The following is a 20159-nucleotide window of genomic DNA, read 5'->3' as shown; positions in this document are numbered from 1 at the left end:
TTCCATTAAAAGTTTGCAATTGTACTAAATTATGTGTTCTTTGAGAGAAGTGGTTTTAAAAATGAATTTTTGGAAGTGGTTCTAAAAATTAAACTGGGCTTCCTGTTTGCTACCCAAGAGCCAAAGCGGTCTTCCAAACAAGATGGCGGCTGGTTGTTGATGTCTAGCCAGCTATTAGGGGCTCTGGGGTTTTTGAAATAATTTTCTTTGTGATTGCAAAAAATGGAGGAAGAGAATATAAAAGAAGGATTCATATGCCCTGTGTGTATGAAAGAATTCAGCATTCCAGCTCAACTCCAAACACATTTTGAGGATTTGCACTCGGAAGATCATGACGCGCTTCGACAAATCCGGGGAATGTTTCGAAAAACGAAGAAAAAAATACTGAAGAAAATTGATAGTGAGAGCCAAGATAGCATTTCTGAACTACCACAGGACGAAGGCGATGGATCTAATACCGTTCATAGGGGAACAGATCCATTTTTATGGGACTATTTGGAGTTTGGTAAGTATACATTCGAATGAACTCATATCCATTCACTTATAGGTGGCTCAAGTTCATATATATAGTTAGCTATAATGTGACGTATGATTTATCGAGAAACAAAGTAACGGTGTTTAAATTATGCCTTAAATTTAATTGTTTTAACACATTAAGACTTAGACGATAAAATTTAACATTCAAATTAAACTCAATTATAAAGTTCCTTCCTCCCCGCCTAAAGAAGGGAGAGAAAAAAAAGAAAATCTGCTAGCAGGGAACAAGTGTACAAGATCGCTGAAGGCATGTTTCAATGTCTCAGCAGTAGTGCATTTACGTGACCTTAATAATGTGATGTTAATAAAGATTTGCATTAGTTTATGAAACAATATGTGGTACATTTAGATTGTCAGTATGGACAATGTCAGCTAAAAATATTTTACATTTTATAATTGTAGCATCAGAATTACTAGTATTCAACATTGTATATCTGGTCTGTTACATTAGGCAAAGTCATTACCACTTTTCATTGCTATGAGCAGATCAGTACAAAAGTTGCAATATTATTCTTCGTTTGCACGTTACATCATCGCAGCCATTTTGGTACCATTTAACGAAAGATTTCTCATTAGCATCCATTGTTACCGGTACCACAACGGCCGCCATGTTTTTGTCTTTTAACTCTCTTGGAAATGCTTGCAACCCATCAATTTGCAGATATCAGGCAATAGACTATCATCAATGAAAAAAAATTGCTTGATACCTCTATACAGTATATACTCTGATTGACAGCAAGGTATTGCCAAATTTCTCTGTAAATGCCTTGCCGCAAGGTGAATCTCAAGGCATTAACAATATGATTATATTGTGGCTAGAAAATCAGAGGGAGTGTTTCATCATAATGCAGAAGATGTATATTTGTAAACTGATGAATTGAATATTCAAGCATCATTATTTATAATCTAGGTGCATCAAGAAGTCACTTTAGACAGTTTAAAGAAAGACGAGATGCAGAAATTGACCGATATGTAGTTGAAACTAATAAAATATTAATACGACTTGAAAAGGTATGTGTGCATAATGATGAGTACTTTAACAAACAACTAACGTGAAATGTTAGTACAGTTCCTTTTAAAAATTTTTTACACCATGTTTAATTTCCTTATTTGAATGATTTGATGAATGAGAGGGGTTAAAAATTTTTTTTTTTTTTTTTTTTTGAATAAATATAACTCTTTGACTTCCATGAATACATATTCCTGAATGCTCTTTCCTAAATTTAGTTACTTAGGTCTGGTGTTCATGTCCCAGACTCCCCTCTACCTGGAAACTTTAGTAGGAAAAGTAAGTATCCTTTTTTTTTTTCCTTTTCTTATTTAAAAAAAGTTGGTTTGTTTGAAGGTAAACTTTGAAGCCAATTAAATGGTGAGGGTTTCATTTTATACTTACCAAAAGTCTCTCAATCATACTTTTTTAAGCACAGAATTTCCTTGTTTAGGGACCATTAGTTATTTACAGGTAGTACTGGGTTGGATAAATACCCCCTTTGCATGTCATTTTTTCTCGGACCCCTGTGTGGTAAATCTCCAAAAATTCTATGCGAATGTACAAGATCCAGTATGAACTTCCATACCCTGGTATAAGATTTTTAAGGGCAATTCACCCAATTTTAAAAGCCAATGCAGGAAACCATTTTTAGATTGTGTATATATCATGCCTAGTATTGATGGTATTAGATATATAAAACTAATAATATTTTGGGTATTTATTGTAACATTATTTATCACAAAGAGAACTAAAGTTATTTTTCTTGCAACTGTTGATTTAAACAGAAAATTAAGTAAAACGACAAAAAACACATTGTGAATTAGGTCTACTACAATGTATTATGCTTGCTAATCTTCCACAGTCCAAATAGAATCTCTCTATTATATAGTGCATTTATACTCTTGATAAATTTTGTTTAATACTATTTCAGCCAAAGAAAAAAGTCTAGTACCATGGATAGCAGATAGTGAAGTTAAATTTTGTCCAATATGCAAGAAACAATTCAATGTTGCAAGAAGGCGGCACCACTGTCGTCTATGTGGTGGAATAATGTGTGGAAAGTGTTCAAAATCTATAACTGTTCCTTTTGCTGGTAAGATTGTCAAGCTTTCGTGAACTTTTTGGTACAGAGGTTTTTACTTTTACTTATACCAATCAAAAGTGTAAGACATAGTAAGATATTAAGCACCAACAAAAGCACCACGATAATTAACACTTATTGACTGGGACCGAGGGAAACAGTGTGTTTTGTGGTTCTGAGACAGCGAGGTTTCACAAAGAGAAGCATCGCTTTTGAAGGACCACAAAACACACTGCTTTCCCGAGGTTCAAGTCAATAAGTGTTTTGTTATGTACCAAGTGTCAAAGAAAAAAATGGCAGCTATTTGATTTTTTGATTATTTGATTTCGAAAAACTTAGCAAAACATACAGTTCTGGGAAAATCACTTCCGGTATTGTTATTACCGGTCCAATAACATATTGTTGCCCGCTAAATGCCGCACCAGGGAAACATAGAAACTTGTTTATACATTCATGTGATACCTGTAGGGTCGATGGCCTTCCTATTCTCAAGATGACTTCGGATTCTAACTCATAAGAACACAAACATTACGTCAAACGTCTGCCATCTTTAATCTCCCCTTTTACAAACGCTGACCATACATACAAGTGTATTGTAATACACTACCATACCCTCTTGCCCAATCAGGGTAAGAGAAAAATGGACTTTGATAGTTGGTATAATAGGCCTAAAATAGAAACATGGCAGGTGTGTTATTTTCGTTTTGGTTATAGAGTACAAATAATGTTAACTGCAAGGTATTATGGGGAAAAAATTCTTCCATGAAAGAAATTAACTTTTGACAAACATGTCAAAATAGTCAGTGGGCTTTATTTGGCAGTATTATCAATAAAACAACACAGTTGGCTTACCTTTTTTGCACAGTTCAGTTACTTAAGCTAGACAAGACTTCAGACATTCCAAGAGGGAAAGGAAGATCACGAGATGATGCAGATGAGGCTGGCTTCAGATCATGTCAAGTCTGTGCTGATCTACTGTACAGGTGCTGATCCTCTAGATATGCTATTAGCAAGGCAAATGGGTTCCCTGTGGTGCAAGGTGTAAATTTTAGTTCATGGGCATCCTGTGTTATTTTTCAAAGACAAGTACTGTTGAATCCCACTGGTATAGCAAGTATTCCATGTAATGCATTCATAAAAACACAGTGAATCATAATGAATCACTTCTAATACATTAGATAGAACAACAATAGAATACAATGGATTTTCTTAATGTGTAGCTCCAGAAAATATCCATAACCCACCCACGGAAGGAATTGGAAATTCTGGAGGGGAGGTAGCCTCCTTTGCAGCCATTCTTAGGGTCGTCATGCAAGAAAATTAGAAGTTCCTGGGGGAGCGGGTCCTTTTAAAAATTCCATGGTGGTTGATATGGATATTTTCTGGAACTACACAATATATTACATCAAATGATTGCTATATAGGTTCTCCCTATAGTGAGGGCCACAGGTTTATTAGGAGGGCCACAGGTTTGTTAGCATATTGCTATTTAGCGCTACCCTCAGTAAATATTATTATTTAAGTTTATTATTATTATTATAGTGATATAGACACTAAATGAACAGCAAGTAATGTTCAAAACGCCTTAATTAGTTTATGCAATGCCTTTGCAGTCATGACATACTAAAACAAAAATTTACTATTATACAAAAGGCATGAAAAACAAGAAAAAGAAAAGCAGATCAAGCCTGCCATAGTGCAGCTATATGAGGTCAGTACTCGTCAAAATCTTTTCGGGAATGATACTTGAAACGTTATTGAATATTCTCTGATATATATGGTAAGGGACAGAGGAAAGTGGGCTGCAGTTTCATTCAGTAGGTGACGGACAGCAGAGTTTTTTTAAGTGTGTTTGTGTGTGTGGTTGGGAGTCCATAGCAAAAATTCATGCTTATTTGAAAAAAAAAAGTGTATCCTTCACAGAAGTGCACAATCTATATTTGTCAGATATCCTTCAGCAAATATTGTATACATTTGATTACCACAATTTTCCATTGTTTTTGGTTCTTCACAGAAAATGAAAGAATGCATGGCAGAAGCAGAGAAGCTGTGTCCCGTCTATATAAAGATGGCGGACTCGTTGAAGTATGTTACTTTTCACGCATTTACTCACTAGCTATAGCATCTCTAATTTGTTGTTGTTTATATCTTTTCATCTCTGGGCTTCCTGTTGTTAGTGTAGGCACAGGGTACCCCAATATTACAAAAATCCGACAAAAGAAAAAGTGAGACAACAGGATGTTTTGATAAATAGTGCTGAATAGACCACTCATCGTAATTCAGATTATTTGTTTGATGAGACCAAACATTGTCGGAATTGAACCAACAAGAGTTAGCTTTTTTAATTTTTTATGGCAAAAAGCATGGTCGGTCGTGTTTCGTTGCGCTGTCAGCTATTATCCGATTTTGATAGGCCATTGATGACGTCGAAAGAACTTACAAGTTCATAGCTGGCGATAACGTGGCGCTTTCAGTTATTGCGCGGCACGTGATTTCGTACTCTTTGGAGTTTCTTTTTAAGGCGATTTTTGGTAAAATTTTGGATCTTTTTGCGAGTTGCACGTTATTGTTCTATGTAGCACTTTTTTTGTCTTAAATTTTTGATGATCTCAGAGCGAATGTTTGGTAATGAGAAAGTCTCAAATATTGTCTTGGCGTAGTAAAGATATAACATGGCATAGCACAATGCAAATTTTCCATTTTTTTATTTTTTATTTTTTTCATTTATGAACAAATCAGTAGGAATTAACAATCCCTATGCATTTACTGTAACAGATAAAGAAAGAACGGCTCGGGCTATCTTTGGCCTGTGTTTACTAATGTTCTATTCTTTACAGCCTTGGTGATATACAGTATGACTTAGACGAAGCAGCTGAAATAAGGATTAAACTGATAAAGAGATACGAAAAAGTGGATTTGATAAGGTAAACATGTATGTAAATTGCCACATATTGACCTCGGGTCTCACCAGTTATGACCTGCTTCCGTTTGTATTCAAACAGCTTGAAATCTGCTCAAACTTTGTAGAATTTGACAAGCTATATAAGATAACAATCCAGATAAAATCCCAGTGAAGCTGAAGTTCAGGGGCATGTTAGGATTATGCCTACTAATAGCGGAAATCCATCCTCCATTCCTGGACAAATGGACGACTTGCACTAACAGGTCACGTGAACTTACCTCCCTTAATACCATCAGTTGTGTCAAAACTTTGCCTTTTCACACTGATATCGATGGGCTTTTTGCATTTCTCAGTGGTGTTCATTTGACAGCTACTCGTTTTTAAGTGGGTTAGGGTTACATGACCTGTTAGTGCAAGTCGTCTATTCCCTCAATAAACACGATTTTATAATGCCCAAAATATTTTTTTGAAAGAGTTGTTATCCAATAAATATCACGTGACCTGCCACTAAACTTTGTTGTTTGTTTGTTGTTTGTTGTTTTTGTATATTTCAGTAAGAAGATTGGAACTCTTGGCTCTCAGGGTGACACACCACCCAGCGCACAATTCTTGAAGCTTCAGCGAGGGATGCGTGCCTTTGCCACTGGATATCTACAGGAAAACATGTTCACATTACCCAACCTACCACCTCGCGATAAAGTAGCACAACTACAGCAAGAGAGAGCGGCTTACATGGCGGCAAGAGCTGCAGAAGAGAAGGCAGAAAGAGAAAGAGCCATGCAAAGGAGGCTGGAGTCTTCTAAAGTACATCAGAGACAAAATAGCGGTGACTTTAGACATGATCCTGCGAACAGTCGTGTAACTAGACAGCGGAGTGGTTCTCAAGTTGGGGAGGGCTGGGGACCAGTTTCTCTCAATAATGTAGACTCTTCCCCAGACCCCATACTACAACAAATGGAAATTATCAGGAATTACATCAAACAAGCCAAACAGGCAAAACGACTGGACGAGGTACAGACATTGGAAAAAAACTTATTGGAACTTGAAGCCGAATACAATAAAAACCAACAATGAAAATCGATATTAAATCAATATTAGAAAGGAATATTAGAAATTCTAACTGGCCGGATCCAGACCAATAATAATAGCATTTAATTATAGATAATTTACATGGAAAGGTTTAGACTAAAAAAAATTATAGAATCTTGAAGAAATTGTGTTGTCTTGGGAATTGGTATCATTCATTACTCATTCGGTAAATGCCGTTGTTTTATAACTGAAGACTTATCTGCACATGCCTAGCCTCGTCTAAGGGCAAACCATTTGCAAAACTCAACTGTAATGTAAAAACTGTGCAATACCAATGTTTTGACAACTCGCGTCACAGGTAGCCCAAGCTTGGTTTCTGTGGTGTCCTGTTATAAGGAAATGTATGGGGAATCATCAAAAATTTCAATAAAATCATCAAAACGTGAAATAAAGCCTCGAAATTTTACCTAATCATTGAGAAAAAGCACTTCTTTCGCTCTGCGTGGTTATTTTTTGAATTTAGCCCGTTTTAAGGATTAAAAAAATCCTTAAAACGGGCTAAATTCAAAAAATAACCACGCAGAGCGAAAGAAGTGCTATTTCTCAATGATAGGGTAAAATTTCGAGGCTTTATTTCACGTTTTGATGATTTTATTGAAATTTTTGATGATTCCCCATACATTTCCTTATAACAGGACACCACAGAAACCAAGCTTGGGCTACCTGTGCTCGCGTGGGACTTTTTATGGTATTTGTGAATAGCTGACTTATAAACGAGGCTAATCCTGTGCAAATCAGTTCGTAGTCTTCAAAAACAGCGGTATGCATCGAATGCGAAACTAGTCATTGGAGTTTTATTCCCCAAACAAGTTGACAACAGAAGATGACGTGTCTTCCTACATTTTTGAGGAATGCCTGGCAGGAAGGACACCCGCAGCCGAGTTACACAGGGCCGAAAAAGAAAAAAAAAGCTGCTAAACTAACCCGATAGCATGATTGGCGGCTTTTTGCGCCGACTCTGGCACAAAGCCCTGGCTAAATGCGAGCCGTCTTTAGCATACGAATCCCCAACTGCGAACTGCTATAAAGACTCCTCATCACTAGTGTCGTCTGGCAACTGCCATATGGCATGGTTATGCGCCCACTTCGGTCACGAAAAGCACGGCGCCGACTACTTTGCTATCTCAATTGCAATTGAGATTTTAGTACACAGCAACCCCGATCTCAAACATGAATCAAACGGCGAACCGCTTGTCCGCCACTTCATCGGCTATGGCTTTATGCGCATACTCTAGCAAGAAACGGCACTGACTAATTACAAGCCGTTCAGTCACAGCACTATCATGATGCCAAAACTTAGACGAATCAAAAGCGCGAAATTCAAAGATCCTCTTCAGCACTCGTGTTCACCGGTCATATGGCTTTAAGTTTATGCACTTACTCTAGCACGAAATGCGCTGAGTAATTGCAGTCTCTTTCACTGATACCGGATCGGTAGCGGCATGATCCGACCTAGACTGCTGATACATTGAAATGTGCTACTCCGCGTACTCTCGGAAATAACCGAGAACAGAAAAGCCATACGATATCCTTTTTGCTCTTTACGGTATACTGATATATTTCTTCCTCTTGCTCGGGAGAAATTAAAAGGAGACTCTGCCAGCAGGGTAACCGTCTCGCAGTTAAATCACCGTAATCTTTTGCAAGTATATTGTAGTGGGCCGGAAATCTTCTGTTGTTTACTTCCTGTTTATGATAACATGGCATTACAGCTACGTCACTTCCTTTCGGAATCATGGAAGGATTCAGTCAGATTACTAATTAATCCAACATACTGCTGGAAGCCGGACTCATAGACCTGAATGTTCCGTAACAGCAGTTCCTTTTTGCTATTTGTGGAAACAGACGCAACCAATAAAACCATATTTTGACGGCTAGGATACCGAATACAGATTTACAGAAGGCTTTCAACCCACATGATCCTAGCCTGTGTTCAGCCGGTATATGGACGCAAGCTACTTGATCCCTGGTGAACGAGTGACCCCTGAGAACTGAATAATTGTTATAGAACACCGTATAATTTTCCTTTCGTCCCTAACTCCCCACACCCCTCCTCTGCAGTGCTCTAATGTAGGCTAAACTCAGAAATTTTCAAAATCATTCTTTAACCGAGTCAATGATTTTACTTTTTAAAAAAATGGTTAGAGCCCCGAATTTAATATATTGTTGATCGGAAGTCAGTATTGTTTTACTTGACAAGTACTGACTATTTATCAGGTTTACCATGGCCATGGGCTCAGTTTGCGGTTTCGGTGATCTAAAAACGTTAGGGTGGAGAGGGACAATATTGGTCATAGTCCGGCAGAGCATCCTACCCCTTCCTTATCCCTCTTTAGGGGGTCCAATTATAGTAATTATAAATTTTTGGCTCAAGTCACAATGAAAAATCCTCTTTCACATGGATTATCGCGTCTACTCAAACGTAAAGTTGCAACCTTAATATATTTTCCGTTCCAGACTCCTTAAACCTTCCTGAATGATACGTAAAAGATGAAGAACCCCATTACCGTATTGTGCAAACACTGTGCACGTGCTGTGGGGTGCGTGTGAGCCCTCAGTAGGTGGTTGTTAATACAACGCTAGTCTGTATTGACATTTACATCACAGCATTGGTCTCGTCAGTATAAAGCAACGCACGCCAGTCTATCGGTCTTTCATCGTTGCAAGGCAACACAAGACATTTGTTCCTCGGCCTCTCCAAGCTTTTTCCTACTGACCTGAACAACATCAATCGTGGTTCTGAGCTCGACTTACTCAACCCATACACTCAAAAACCTTACACATCGAAACTCAAAGAAATATTCTGCCTGGAAGAAATAATATTCAAGGTTAGTCATTATTTATAGATATTTTTGTCTGTCACTGTTAGTTGTAAGTAATGTACGAAGGAGCACCATTGCATACCCAAGACGTGTCCGAAACAAAATATCTTAGGAACAATTCATTTTCAATTGATCAACGAATAATAACTGAAGAGTTTTGGCTGAGATATATAATATCAGGTCTGCCGGTCACGGCACTCCCGCCTAAAATTTGAACTTTGATCACTTTACAAATTACCTGCGAGAAATATTGCCTTCTTCTGACAAAAGGAATATATTTCAGAGATATTTTTGACATTGGGGCGAGTGTTATGTGTTTAATTCTTATAATATCGAAGCAAAAAGTTAAAACTGGAAGACAATATTGCCTGAATGTTGTTCTAAACCACCTCTTTGCTCTACCGGCATATTTGTATCGCTATTCGTAAAGCACGAATCTCAAAAACGCTGACATCTTTGTGCCTTTGATCGCTGAGCTGAGCTGCTACTCGACAGGGTCTTTTTTTGTAAACCACTTTAGGCTACTTTACTTTTTAGTACCCTTATACTCCACAAGGAGCGAAGAGGATATTAAGTAAGTAGGGTAAGTAACCCTGCCTATTGCCTAATCATTATATCAGAAGTCACTGAAATACACATTCTAGGTTTAAAGCCCCATACTCTCTACTCGTACCAGTATTTAATTCCAAAACTTTACGATTTTCAATTGTATCTAGTGGATGACATTTAAGTTGGCTTGCAAAAAAAAATTTCGCGAGAAGTATATCTTTTGCCAGTTGGGGGTCAGCCAGTCCATGGTTTCCGGAAATGCAGCCTGCGTTGTTTCAGTCAAGGTTAAAGCGATTGGATGGATGCGGCATAAGTGCGATTTCCTGAACTCCTATAGCTCTCAATCACGTTACTTTACGAGACCTTGGGCTGAACACTTTAAATTTTATTCAAAGACTTGAGAAGACAATCTAATGAAACTTGGCAACACATCTAATAATCCCCTTGTATAGGATTAGTCGGCTAATAATTATTAACAAACCATATAAACATCCTACCTGTCTGACCCTATTTCCCGTATATATTAACAGTCCATTTATTGAGAAAATGGCTGGTGAGGATTGCTGGCTTCGTGCGGTCTCAGTATCTATGGTCTCTACGGATCTCAATGCTTCGCTCCAAGACAAAATGTTTGCGATTTGGTTTTGCTGACGTACATCAAAAGCGAGTCGCCTTGATGTTATGCATCGGTCTGTTATTCGCTTCATCTATTGGTTTTTGACGGTTTCGCAACGTTTTGTTTATAGTGATAATAAATGAGTATTAAAGACTATGACACTGTTACTTTAATGACTCAGAGATAATGACCAATTAAACATAAAAAGATTAGGCTTTATGTTTAAATCATGAGACAAAAATATTTGTTTTAATGCTTAAAAACTGACTAAAGGTCCATGCACAAAGCCAAGTTGGTTGATGGTCCAAAGCTAAGTTTTAAAATCAAAAGCCTGACTTCATCGATCATGACGGGATTCGTTGATTGATTGAATGAATGATGAATGAATAGATTGAATAGATCAGTACGTAGATGGATGGAGGAATAGATGCATGGATGTCGGATGCATGCATAACTGGATGGATGGATGGATGAATGGATGGACGGACGGACAGACGGACGGACGGACGGACGGACGGACGGACGGACGGACGGACGGACGGACGGATGGATGGATGGATGGATGGATGGATGGATGGATGGATGCATAACTGGATGGATGGATGGATGCATGCATAACTGGATGGATGGATGGATGTGCATGCATAACTGGATGGATGGATGGATGTGCATGCATAACTGGATGGATGGATGCATGCATAACTGGATGGATGGATGGATGCATGCATGCATGGATGCAAGGATGCATGGATTGCCTCATATAACGCGCATTCTTACTCGTCAGTCGACATAAAGTGAAATTATCCGATTCCTTGATGACATATAAAGAAAGAAAGAGGAGGAGGAAACTAACAAGCAAGGAAGGGACAACGTTGGAAGCAAAGATTTACGGAATGAGGAACACCAAAACATGAATGGAAGAAAGGGAGGGGAAAGGAAAGAAGGGAAGAGAAGGAGGAAAGAGCAACGAGGAAGGGAAAGCCTTACATTGAACTAATCATTAGGTTAAGCATCATGTCCAGTCACTACGCTTAAACATTATATGAAGCATAAGTTTTTCCATGTGTCCTATGATATCATCGCCTTCTTGACTGGTGTAACCGTGGGTGTCAAGAACAAACGAAGCTACCGGTTTTTGTCAGCCACGTTGCTAAATCCACTTCAAATTTGGCTAACACGTGACAAGACCAAAATGTGCCTTGTCGTTATCATATTCTTGATTAAGTTGTCCTCCCTATAAAGATTTTAGGGATAATCAGTTACATAGTTGTAAAGACTAGTTGCAATCTAACAAGACAAACCAAAGACCTTATTGTCATGGCTAGGTATGCATTGTTCGCTGTTGGATAACACAATGAGCCATTTATTTTCATTGAAAGATTATACAAAGCGGAAAAAAAGCCACCACAGGTCAATGAAAGGACGTTGGTATCATATACTTCCATGCGTGATATTAAACGAGAATCTCAAACGAAAATTGGATTAAAGAGCTGCTTAGTTATATTCGAAATATAAAGGCAGTTCATGAGCCAACTACACTTATGCAACATCGATCCGGCTGTCTATATAGACCACAACGGTAAGCAATTCGACAATTAGCCGTGTACAGGTGGCAAATGCTTTAGATCTTAATGCAGGTTTCCGATTTAGGAAACCAGTTCAAGTTTCTGCTAAGCACAGTTTATATCGCCTGTTTAAACCGTCCCGGCTTGGCCTCCTGAATATATTATCAAGCACAACAAAAGAACTTTGGTCACCTGAAGTCACTTCCAGAGCACAAAAAAGTTACAAAACTTGAGACACCTAGTCAACTTTGAACTGGAAAATATTAAGATTTTTTTTTTTCGAGTTGTCTATAGCTAAGGCTTTCTGAGAAAAATATCAAGAAACATATCCCGCCGTGTCTGATATACTTTTGATATACTCGTATATATATTTGAAACGGCCATAATTTTTGCAAATGGCTGTATATATATATACACAAGTGTATATACAATTGATTGCAGAAAGGTTGTAGTATACATTTATACATATATCTAATGAGATGCAAGATATCAAATGAGATGCAAAAATTAAAAAAAGTAACTTATTTGATCTTACTTATCTTCTATTGAATCAGAGTCGTAAAATTAAATATTGCGCAAAGGCAAGTTAAAAAATATTTTCCACAAAATGCTGTGGTTAAGCAATCGTATTTAAGCATGTTTTACATTCTGCATCTCATTTGATATCTTGCATCTCATTAGATATTTGTATAAATGTATACTACAAACTTTCTGCAAACAAGTGTATATATATGTGTGTGTGTGTATTGGCTTCCCCGAAGAGCTGTTGACACATAATAAAGTGTGTTACATAATCCACCATTGATTTCCGTCCGGAAATATATCCACTCAAGTATTGATTCCCCGTCGCTAAGAAAGCCAAACACGAGCACTATAAGAGTTGAGACACTCGTCTGCCGTGCAGTAACAACTAGCTACGGCTTTACCTCGACCTTGCTTCTTCAGCTTATCTGCATCCATTTTAAACACTACACCAATCGATCTATTATCAGCACCCTTAAATACCGTGACAGAAAGCTATTAGAGTAAGTGTTGTCCATTCATATAGCGCGCTATTAATGTTTATTTATATATGTTTGTGTGTTAATTTATATAACGTTTATCTTTATTCAGATAATTATCTTCGTTGACGATTTTCAAGTTGACTTTATTTGTAACATATAGTTTTGTTAGTCAGTATTTAAGTATATTTGTTTAGATAATGGTGCTCCTCACTCTTGTCCTTAGCTTCTGTAGCCGGAATAGTTTGATTTAACATCTTAGAAGTAGCTCTAGTTTTATAATAAGCGCAGGTCATTACAGCCAAAACATCTCAAACGATTTGATAGGTTTTGACTCTGGTTATCTTGTAGACCACGTACCGGCTTAGAAGCTAGCTCTACACTGGGCTTAATCATAAAACAGAGACTCAGCTCCAGTTTTTGAAAATGAAAGGTTTTTAATTGATATGGAAAATGTTTTCTTTGTTACTCGCTGGCCCACAAAATGTAGGCCCACAAAATGGAGGCCATCAAAGGCATTTCTTTCTTTCTTTTCTTTCTTTTTTCGAAGTTATTCGCCATTTTTTAAATCAATTAACAATAAAAATTTCCCCAATATATATATATATATATTGGTAAATTTCATAAATATAAATATATATGCCCAATATATCAATACATGAGCTTGCAAAATTGAATAGTTTTCTAAATTATTTAAAGAAGTATATATTAAAAAATTATAGGCCAACTGAAACTTTCATTTCTAAGCTAACTTATTACTGAATTTATTTAAATCTATTAATTTATTTCTAAACCGAATAATATCTAAACGACATTTATTTGCCAAGGGTAAAGCTGCCACGTTGTGTCATCTGATGCGATGTTTTAGGTTCAAAATGTTCATATTTCAAATACAAGTACTTCAATCTTATCTCGGCGTTTATGTTTCTCGAAAGTAATTGCAAAAAAGTGCTCAACACAGGAAGAACAATAAAGTTATCAATTTGTGAATAACTTGCTAAAAGGATTTAGCCGGGTCTATGAGAGAACGAAGTGATGACAACTAAGGTCAGTTACCTTAAAGATTAAACCCTCATAACAGCTGGCCAAGCCTAGGGTATATATAGGAAACCAAGACACTGCAGCTCAGCATTATTGCAAACTGTAACAGCAGATGGTATTTTGACAAAAGGGCGCTCTTATCTAGCAACAGTTTGAAGAATATTTGACAGCTAGATATTTTATAATAAGACCAACTCAAAGCAACTGAAATATTGAGAGATAAGAAGTTAAATGGTCCGTCATGGAAATATGATTATCATTCTTTGAATGGACTTTCTAAATATTGATTTAAGACGTCTTTTCTGCATTTCATTCCCTTTCTTTACGTTTTCTCCTTAACTTGTAGCAAGTGTGGAACTAAGCTAGTAATGTCCATTGAATTGATAAAAGAAAGGATAATCCGAAAACGTCTTTTAAACTTTTTTAAAATTAGAATTGCCATACTTAATATTTATATTAAAAAAGGCAATGACATGATGTTTTTGAATTGAATTTGTATTTTGGACTATCGATTACAAAGTCACCATTGTCAGAGTGAAGATTATAAGATTCTTTCATACAATTGTCGAGTGGCAATGGTTTTTCAACTTGATTTTCTTCTCGTAAGCTTCTTGGAACTACAACGTTTTAGCATTACGAGCTAAAGATTTTTGCTCCTATTATATTGCAGGGCCGTAACTAGGGGGGGAGACAGGGTGCACGTGCACCCCCCTCCCCCCCCCCATAAATGCTTAAGGTCCGCTCATCCATCTCTTTTTTTTGTTTGTTTGTTTGTTTGTTCGTTTGTTTTTTGGTTCTGCTTGCTTTTGGTTATCTTTTTTTGTTTGTTTGTTTGGTTCTGCTTCTTTTGGTTAGGTTTTTTCTTTTTTAGTTTTGCTTTCCGAAAAAAAAAACGATCAATGGTCCGATTTTATTCGATGTGCACACTCCCTACTGTAAAAGTTCTGGTTACGGCCCTGTATTGTTTTCATATACATTCGCTATGCATCATCTATCGTCAGCTTCTCTCACTTGAAACACTTTAATTAAAAGTTCCTTATGCGCCGCAGTTTTTATTTTTGCTAAATATACATCCAAAGGTCAAAGACAAGCATAGGGTAAGCTAATTTAACATATCAGACCTTTCTATGCTTAAGACATCATATCGGAATTAGTTGCATCATAACGCAAGCTAAAAGCATTAGCTAAAGTCTTGCCGTTAACCCAGTTATTATATTTGTATAAATTAGTTTTTACGGTTTTCGATGTTCCTCGAATTCCGACGTTTCAACGACTTGTAAAAAAAATTTTTTTTACTGCCGCCAGTAAGGAACATAAAAGGTACCGACTAAATTTTTGATTGATGGCAGCGAAAAACCAAATATCAGCGTGCAGCTTGCAATTACCGAGTTCGCAGAACATCGAAAACCGCAGTCACAGTAATTTATACTGATTAACAAATTTATCTTTTTCTTCTTTTTCTTGACTTGCAGATAAAATGTCAAACGTATTCAACAATGGGCGATCATTACTGCCATTTAGAACCCTTATCAGCCTTATATTATTACTCGTTATTATCCTGAACGATGCGGAAAGCAAGGTGAGTTTTTAACGGTTTTTTTCATCATGAGAAACCTCTGCACCGCTTACTCGCCTCTCCCCCTCCACAAAGAAACGTCAATTGACACTCACGGAGACGGAGGCTTTTGGCGGCGAGTTATTTTCTCTCAGGGTTACTCACCACACCGGCTATTCGTAATCCTAGATCAACTTTGGTAGAGCACCGAAATATTTTATTCAGCACCGGCTGAGTATATAGATGCTGAAAACTCATCCTTACCGGCGTCAATATGTTTTCTTTGGTTTTCACTTTATCCCACTCATTTCCTTCCCGTTCCTTGTTTGTCACCCACGTGCATCTTTCCTGCCGACCTCCTATCCGCTTTATATCTTGCAATGTTTTTGATGGCTTCCTTTTCCTTTAGTCGTGTGTATCCTCAATAACCTCTGCATGCTATCTTCATAGATGTTTTTATGTTCATTCTTTTGCGCACTGTCTGTAAGAATTTAAGAATGTTGTGTGTCCTCCAATAAATTTGATATCTTTCTTAGCAGTAAGAACCGAAACAGCCTCCCTTTTTACCTTCCCGGTGTGTTTACTGGTCTTGTCGGCATCAACTGCACATTATGATGCCCTAAGAACTTTTATCAGTTATCCCTGTGCGTACTCTGTAAGAATTTAAAGCGTTTTTGTCATTTTCCCAAGCTGCGACAGCAACGTAGACCTTTAAAATATTGTAGAGCCGTAATTTCGACTTGTCCCTTTTCTTTTATAAATTAAGGCAGTTTACTTTATGTGTACTATAGAGCCTGGTTGTACGAAGGGTGGATAGCGATAACAAACGGATAAATTTTATCCAATGGATAAACTTATTGAATATTGAACAGCATCGTTTTATCCTCTGGATAAGGATTTATTTATACATCGGATGGCGCTATCCACCCTTCGTACAACCGGACCCTGATAATAGTCAGCATGAATTAAAAGGCCTATATATAGAAGAACTTCAAGTACAAGAAAAACTTCATGAGAATATCGAAATGAATTAGTTATAACAACAGATTTTTCTTCTTAGGCACTGCAATCTTCAGACCCTGTACAAAGCGTTGACTACTCTGTATTGCAACATCAAAGCACAAAGTGGTTCTCATGGAAGTTTTGCGGCAAACTAGGAGACGTCTGTAAACCAGGTTCGAGAAAAGTAAGTAATTACAACTTTCATTTCAAGGTTAATTTATAACCATTGCTGCATAAATTAAATGAATCAGAAGGCATAATTATTCTACCTAGGAAGGTTCAAAGGAGGTCGAAGGTATTTTTTTCGTCAAATAGTCCCCTTCACGGTTTCCTGCGCACCATCTTGAAAGGTCGCCGTGCCTTTGCATCTAAGCGAGACGAACGGTGAGATTGCAATGACAGAGATATGTGAATAATTGTCCAAGGTGTTAAAAAAGGTCTCAATCATTGCAAGCTCACCGTTCATCTCGCTTACATGCGAAGGCACGGATACCTTTCAAGATGACGCAGGGAACTTTTTAAAAAAGACTATTGGATCTCCTAGGGTATTTGAGGCCTATTTGCACCTATAGGAGGTAAACGTGTGCGAAATCACTGGGAAATGAACTGAGATCCTCAAAATTAAGAAGGCTGTGCAATATAACCAACCTATCAACACTTGCTTTAACTTAAATTAGCAGAACTCGAACGTAAACCAGAACTTTGCTGATTCCAACCCTAGTGTTTGATATCTGAAGTCAAAAGGAATTGAACCGTTGACCTTAGGAGTGTCAGCTGAACATCAGTCCAATTTTATCCACACTTGCTTAATTGAATTTATTGTTTAACTGAAACGTAAACCAGTTGCTGATGCAAACGCTAGGCCTCTTGTTTAATATCTCAAGTCACTGGAAATTGAACTGCTGACCTCAGGAATGTCAGCTAAACTTTAGCCAACTTTATCCACACTTGCTTATAAATTTTGATTTTATCGGAATGTTGGCAAGTTGCTGATGCAAACATACTTTTATTTTTTCTTTGCAGCACTGCTGTTCTGTTGGGTTCACTTGTGTGATTCCTCTCAAACAACTTTACAAGAAAAGCCACCACAGACGTCGGTTTGGAAGATGTGAACCAGTACCAACTATAGCCATGAAGTATCGAGAGTTTAATGCGGTCATCGACCCAACCAAAAAACAAAGGTGAATCGTCTTCAATAAAGAGGGGCAGAAAGGACAAGAAAGACACGAAGGACTGATAAATATACTTCATAATAAACACTCGTTTGCACGCGCGTACCAGCTGCAAGACACAGTGAATCTGCACCACGTGAGACAATGAAAACCGACTAGTTGCGGACTTTATGATGGACTTATGGAGCAGTGAAGGATTTCTGACAGATCATTTGATATTTATGTTTACAAAATAAACTTCATTATACAGTATATGTTGGCTTGTATTTGTTTAATTGCAGAACAAGTGAAATGCGAGAAATACCTCGATGGAAAAACTCATCCTACCCAGCCACCATCCCAGTAACACGCCTCCCCACTAACCCATCCCAACGGCAGTTGTCTCTGTTTAACTAATTTGCATCTTGGATTTGGAATGTTGTCTCATAGGTAAACAACGACATAAAAAGATTCATTTTATAATTGAAATAAAATGCTAAGAATGAAATATGAAACATTAAATTAATTACTAGGTTCGGAATCAAGAGTTAAGAAACGAATTCCTTGTCAATTGGTACTCTAACGTTGGCGTAAGATTACAAACAGCAAACGTAAATAGATCATTAATATAGAAATAAATATAAGATAAAACAACGAGAACATAGCAAATTTCAAGAAGCTGTCAAAAAAAGTGAGCAAAAAAACAACCGATAAAAGGGAAAAAGCGAAAAACTACTTACATTTGTGTAGGACGTGATGAACAACATCGAGTACCAACTGAATCGAAATTACCATATATATTAGGGCGTATATGTGAGTGTTAAGAATTCCGGAGGGACAACGTGCTCTATACTAACAATGCTAAAAAATACTAAAGAACCTAACGAACTAAACAAAGGTGACAGGACAAAAGAATGCTAACCAAGAATGCGTTCAGATCATTCAGATCTAACAATATTTGGAAGGGCGAGGGTTCATTTGTATTCATTTAATTTCTTTGTTGATAGGGGTAGAGGGGATACTCCCACTTATACGTACGCATCCACTTTTAGCGAGGGGCTACTAACTCGGGATCAAACGAATTCAAAGACATCGATCCAGTTCAACAAAGCAAGCAGCATACATTTGAACTAATTAAATTTTATTTTTCATTGCCAAATTTAACAATAGCATTAGCCTATTAGATACCAATTGTCAAAAAACATATGCAATATTTTCAGATTTGAAAATGAACATGAACTTTATAGCAAAATGCCTAGAGGGCATTCATAAAAAGAACACCGACAGAAAACTCTTAACAAGATGTCACAGCGATAGGTAGAGGGTAGGGTCGGGATGTCTAGCGCAGCGGTCCTCCATATTAAATAGAGCTAAAGACTATCAAGTCTTGTTATATAATGAATTACAAAGAAAAAAGTATTAACTTTGAATTTAGAAGGAGCCATTGAAGAATTTTTACAAGCATTTTGATATGAGATTTTTTAACTGATTTCTTTGCAGTTCATTTAGATTTCTGGAAACATTGACACAATTGACGACTCGCACTAACCGTTCACGTGACCCTACCTTCCTTAAAGCTTGGACAGCAAACATATTTTCCCATACAAATCCTTTTAAAATATTTCACGATTTTATATTTAATGCCATTAATTTTTCCTGTTTCGCTTGTTATGAGCTAAAACTCCGCCATCCTACTAATATTGAGGTGCTCTTTTCAAAGTAGGGTCACGTGACTTGTTAGTGCAAGTCGTCTATTGCATGATTGACATCTTATCTGTCGATTCTCTGTCAGTTATACGAAACTTTTTAATCAACCCCCCCCCCCCCCCCCCCCTCAAAATTGTTGTTAGATTTCAATCAAAGCCTCAGGGAACCCAAACTTACATTTTCTGCCAGTATCAGATTTTGATAAATTTGATAACTTATGATACTAGTACTGGGGCAGCATACATGGGTAAGTCTGGGTAACATCTGGGGATTAATTTTTTAATATCATTATAATTATTCATGGTGATGCTTAAATACAATATCAATATACTTAGAACAGTATAACAAAACAGCTAGTAGCTGATACAATCTGAATTTGTAACAAATTATATAATTTGGCGAATACATCTGTGCCTATAGATATTCCAGAAAAGTTTTGCTATTCCAGGAATATCACAATTTATCATCGAAATCCAACAACAAATTTACACGTCACCTTGTCACATACATTCAGTAAAGTCAATATCTTACGCATATCTCCCGGTTTTGA

At 37.2% G+C, this 20159-nt stretch overlaps 2 protein-coding genes across 4 annotated transcripts; both read left to right on the top strand.

Annotated features, from left to right (window-relative positions):
• The first annotated feature begins 132 nt into the window (after positions 1-132).
• On the top strand, positions 133-6986 carry LOC116305379 (rabenosyn-5). The gene is made up of 9 exons (XM_031715276.2): positions 133-505; positions 1448-1548; positions 1765-1825; positions 2460-2621; positions 3475-3592; positions 4263-4320; positions 4624-4694; positions 5447-5533; positions 6066-6986. The coding sequence occupies exons 1-9, from the start codon at positions 223-225 to the stop codon at positions 6583-6585; spliced, it is 1461 nt and encodes a 486-aa protein (XP_031571136.1). The 5' UTR covers positions 133-222; the 3' UTR covers positions 6586-6986.
• Positions 6987-9146: 2160 nt separating this feature from the next.
• On the top strand, positions 9147-18175 carry LOC116305374 (uncharacterized). Of its 3 annotated transcripts, none has more exons than XM_031715269.2 (4): positions 9147-9428; positions 15667-15773; positions 16810-16935; positions 17775-18175. In XM_031715269.2, exons 2-4 carry the CDS (start codon positions 15672-15674, stop codon positions 17934-17936), a joined length of 390 nt encoding a protein of 129 aa, XP_031571129.1. In that variant the 5' UTR covers positions 9147-9428; positions 15667-15671; the 3' UTR covers positions 17937-18175. The 3 variants fall into 3 exon arrangements, with proteins under 3 accessions (XP_031571129.1, XP_031571128.1, XP_031571130.1); XM_031715268.1 differs by lacking the exon at positions 9147-9428 and adding an exon at positions 12097-12166; XM_031715270.1 differs by lacking the exon at positions 9147-9428 and adding an exon at positions 13032-13177.
• The last annotated feature ends 1984 nt before the right edge of the window (positions 18176-20159 follow it).

Source organism: Actinia tenebrosa, unplaced genomic scaffold (assembly GCF_029948245.1).
Source record: "Actinia tenebrosa isolate PJP-AT-01 unplaced genomic scaffold, QUT_ActTen_1.0 PGA_scaffold3__52_contigs__length_22856419, whole genome shotgun sequence".
In the NCBI taxonomy this organism is placed as follows: Eukaryota; Metazoa; Cnidaria; class Anthozoa; order Actiniaria; family Actiniidae; genus Actinia; species Actinia tenebrosa.
This window is presented reverse-complemented; position numbering and strand designations above follow the sequence as displayed.

Bases quoted from the DNA above. Each gene is read 5' to 3' on its own strand.
- LOC116305379 (XM_031715276.2), top strand. From the start codon at position 223: ATGGAGGAAGAGAATATAAAAGAAGGATTCATATGCCCTGTGTGTATG. The intron at 4,321-4,623 runs GTCAGTACTCGT...GGTTCTTCACAG, and splicing joins CCATAGTGCAGCTATATGAG to AAAATGAAAGAATGCATGGC. The intron at 5,534-6,065 runs GTAAACATGTAT...TGTATATTTCAG, and splicing joins GAAAAAGTGGATTTGATAAG to TAAGAAGATTGGAACTCTTG.
- LOC116305374 (XM_031715268.1), top strand. From the start codon at position 12,112: ATGAGCCAACTACACTTATGCAACATCGATCCGGCTGTCTATATAGAC. The intron at 12,167-15,666 runs GTAAGCAATTCG...CTTGACTTGCAG, and splicing joins TGTCTATATAGACCACAACG to ATAAAATGTCAAACGTATTC. The intron at 15,774-16,809 runs GTGAGTTTTTAA...TTTTCTTCTTAG, and splicing joins TGAACGATGCGGAAAGCAAG to GCACTGCAATCTTCAGACCC.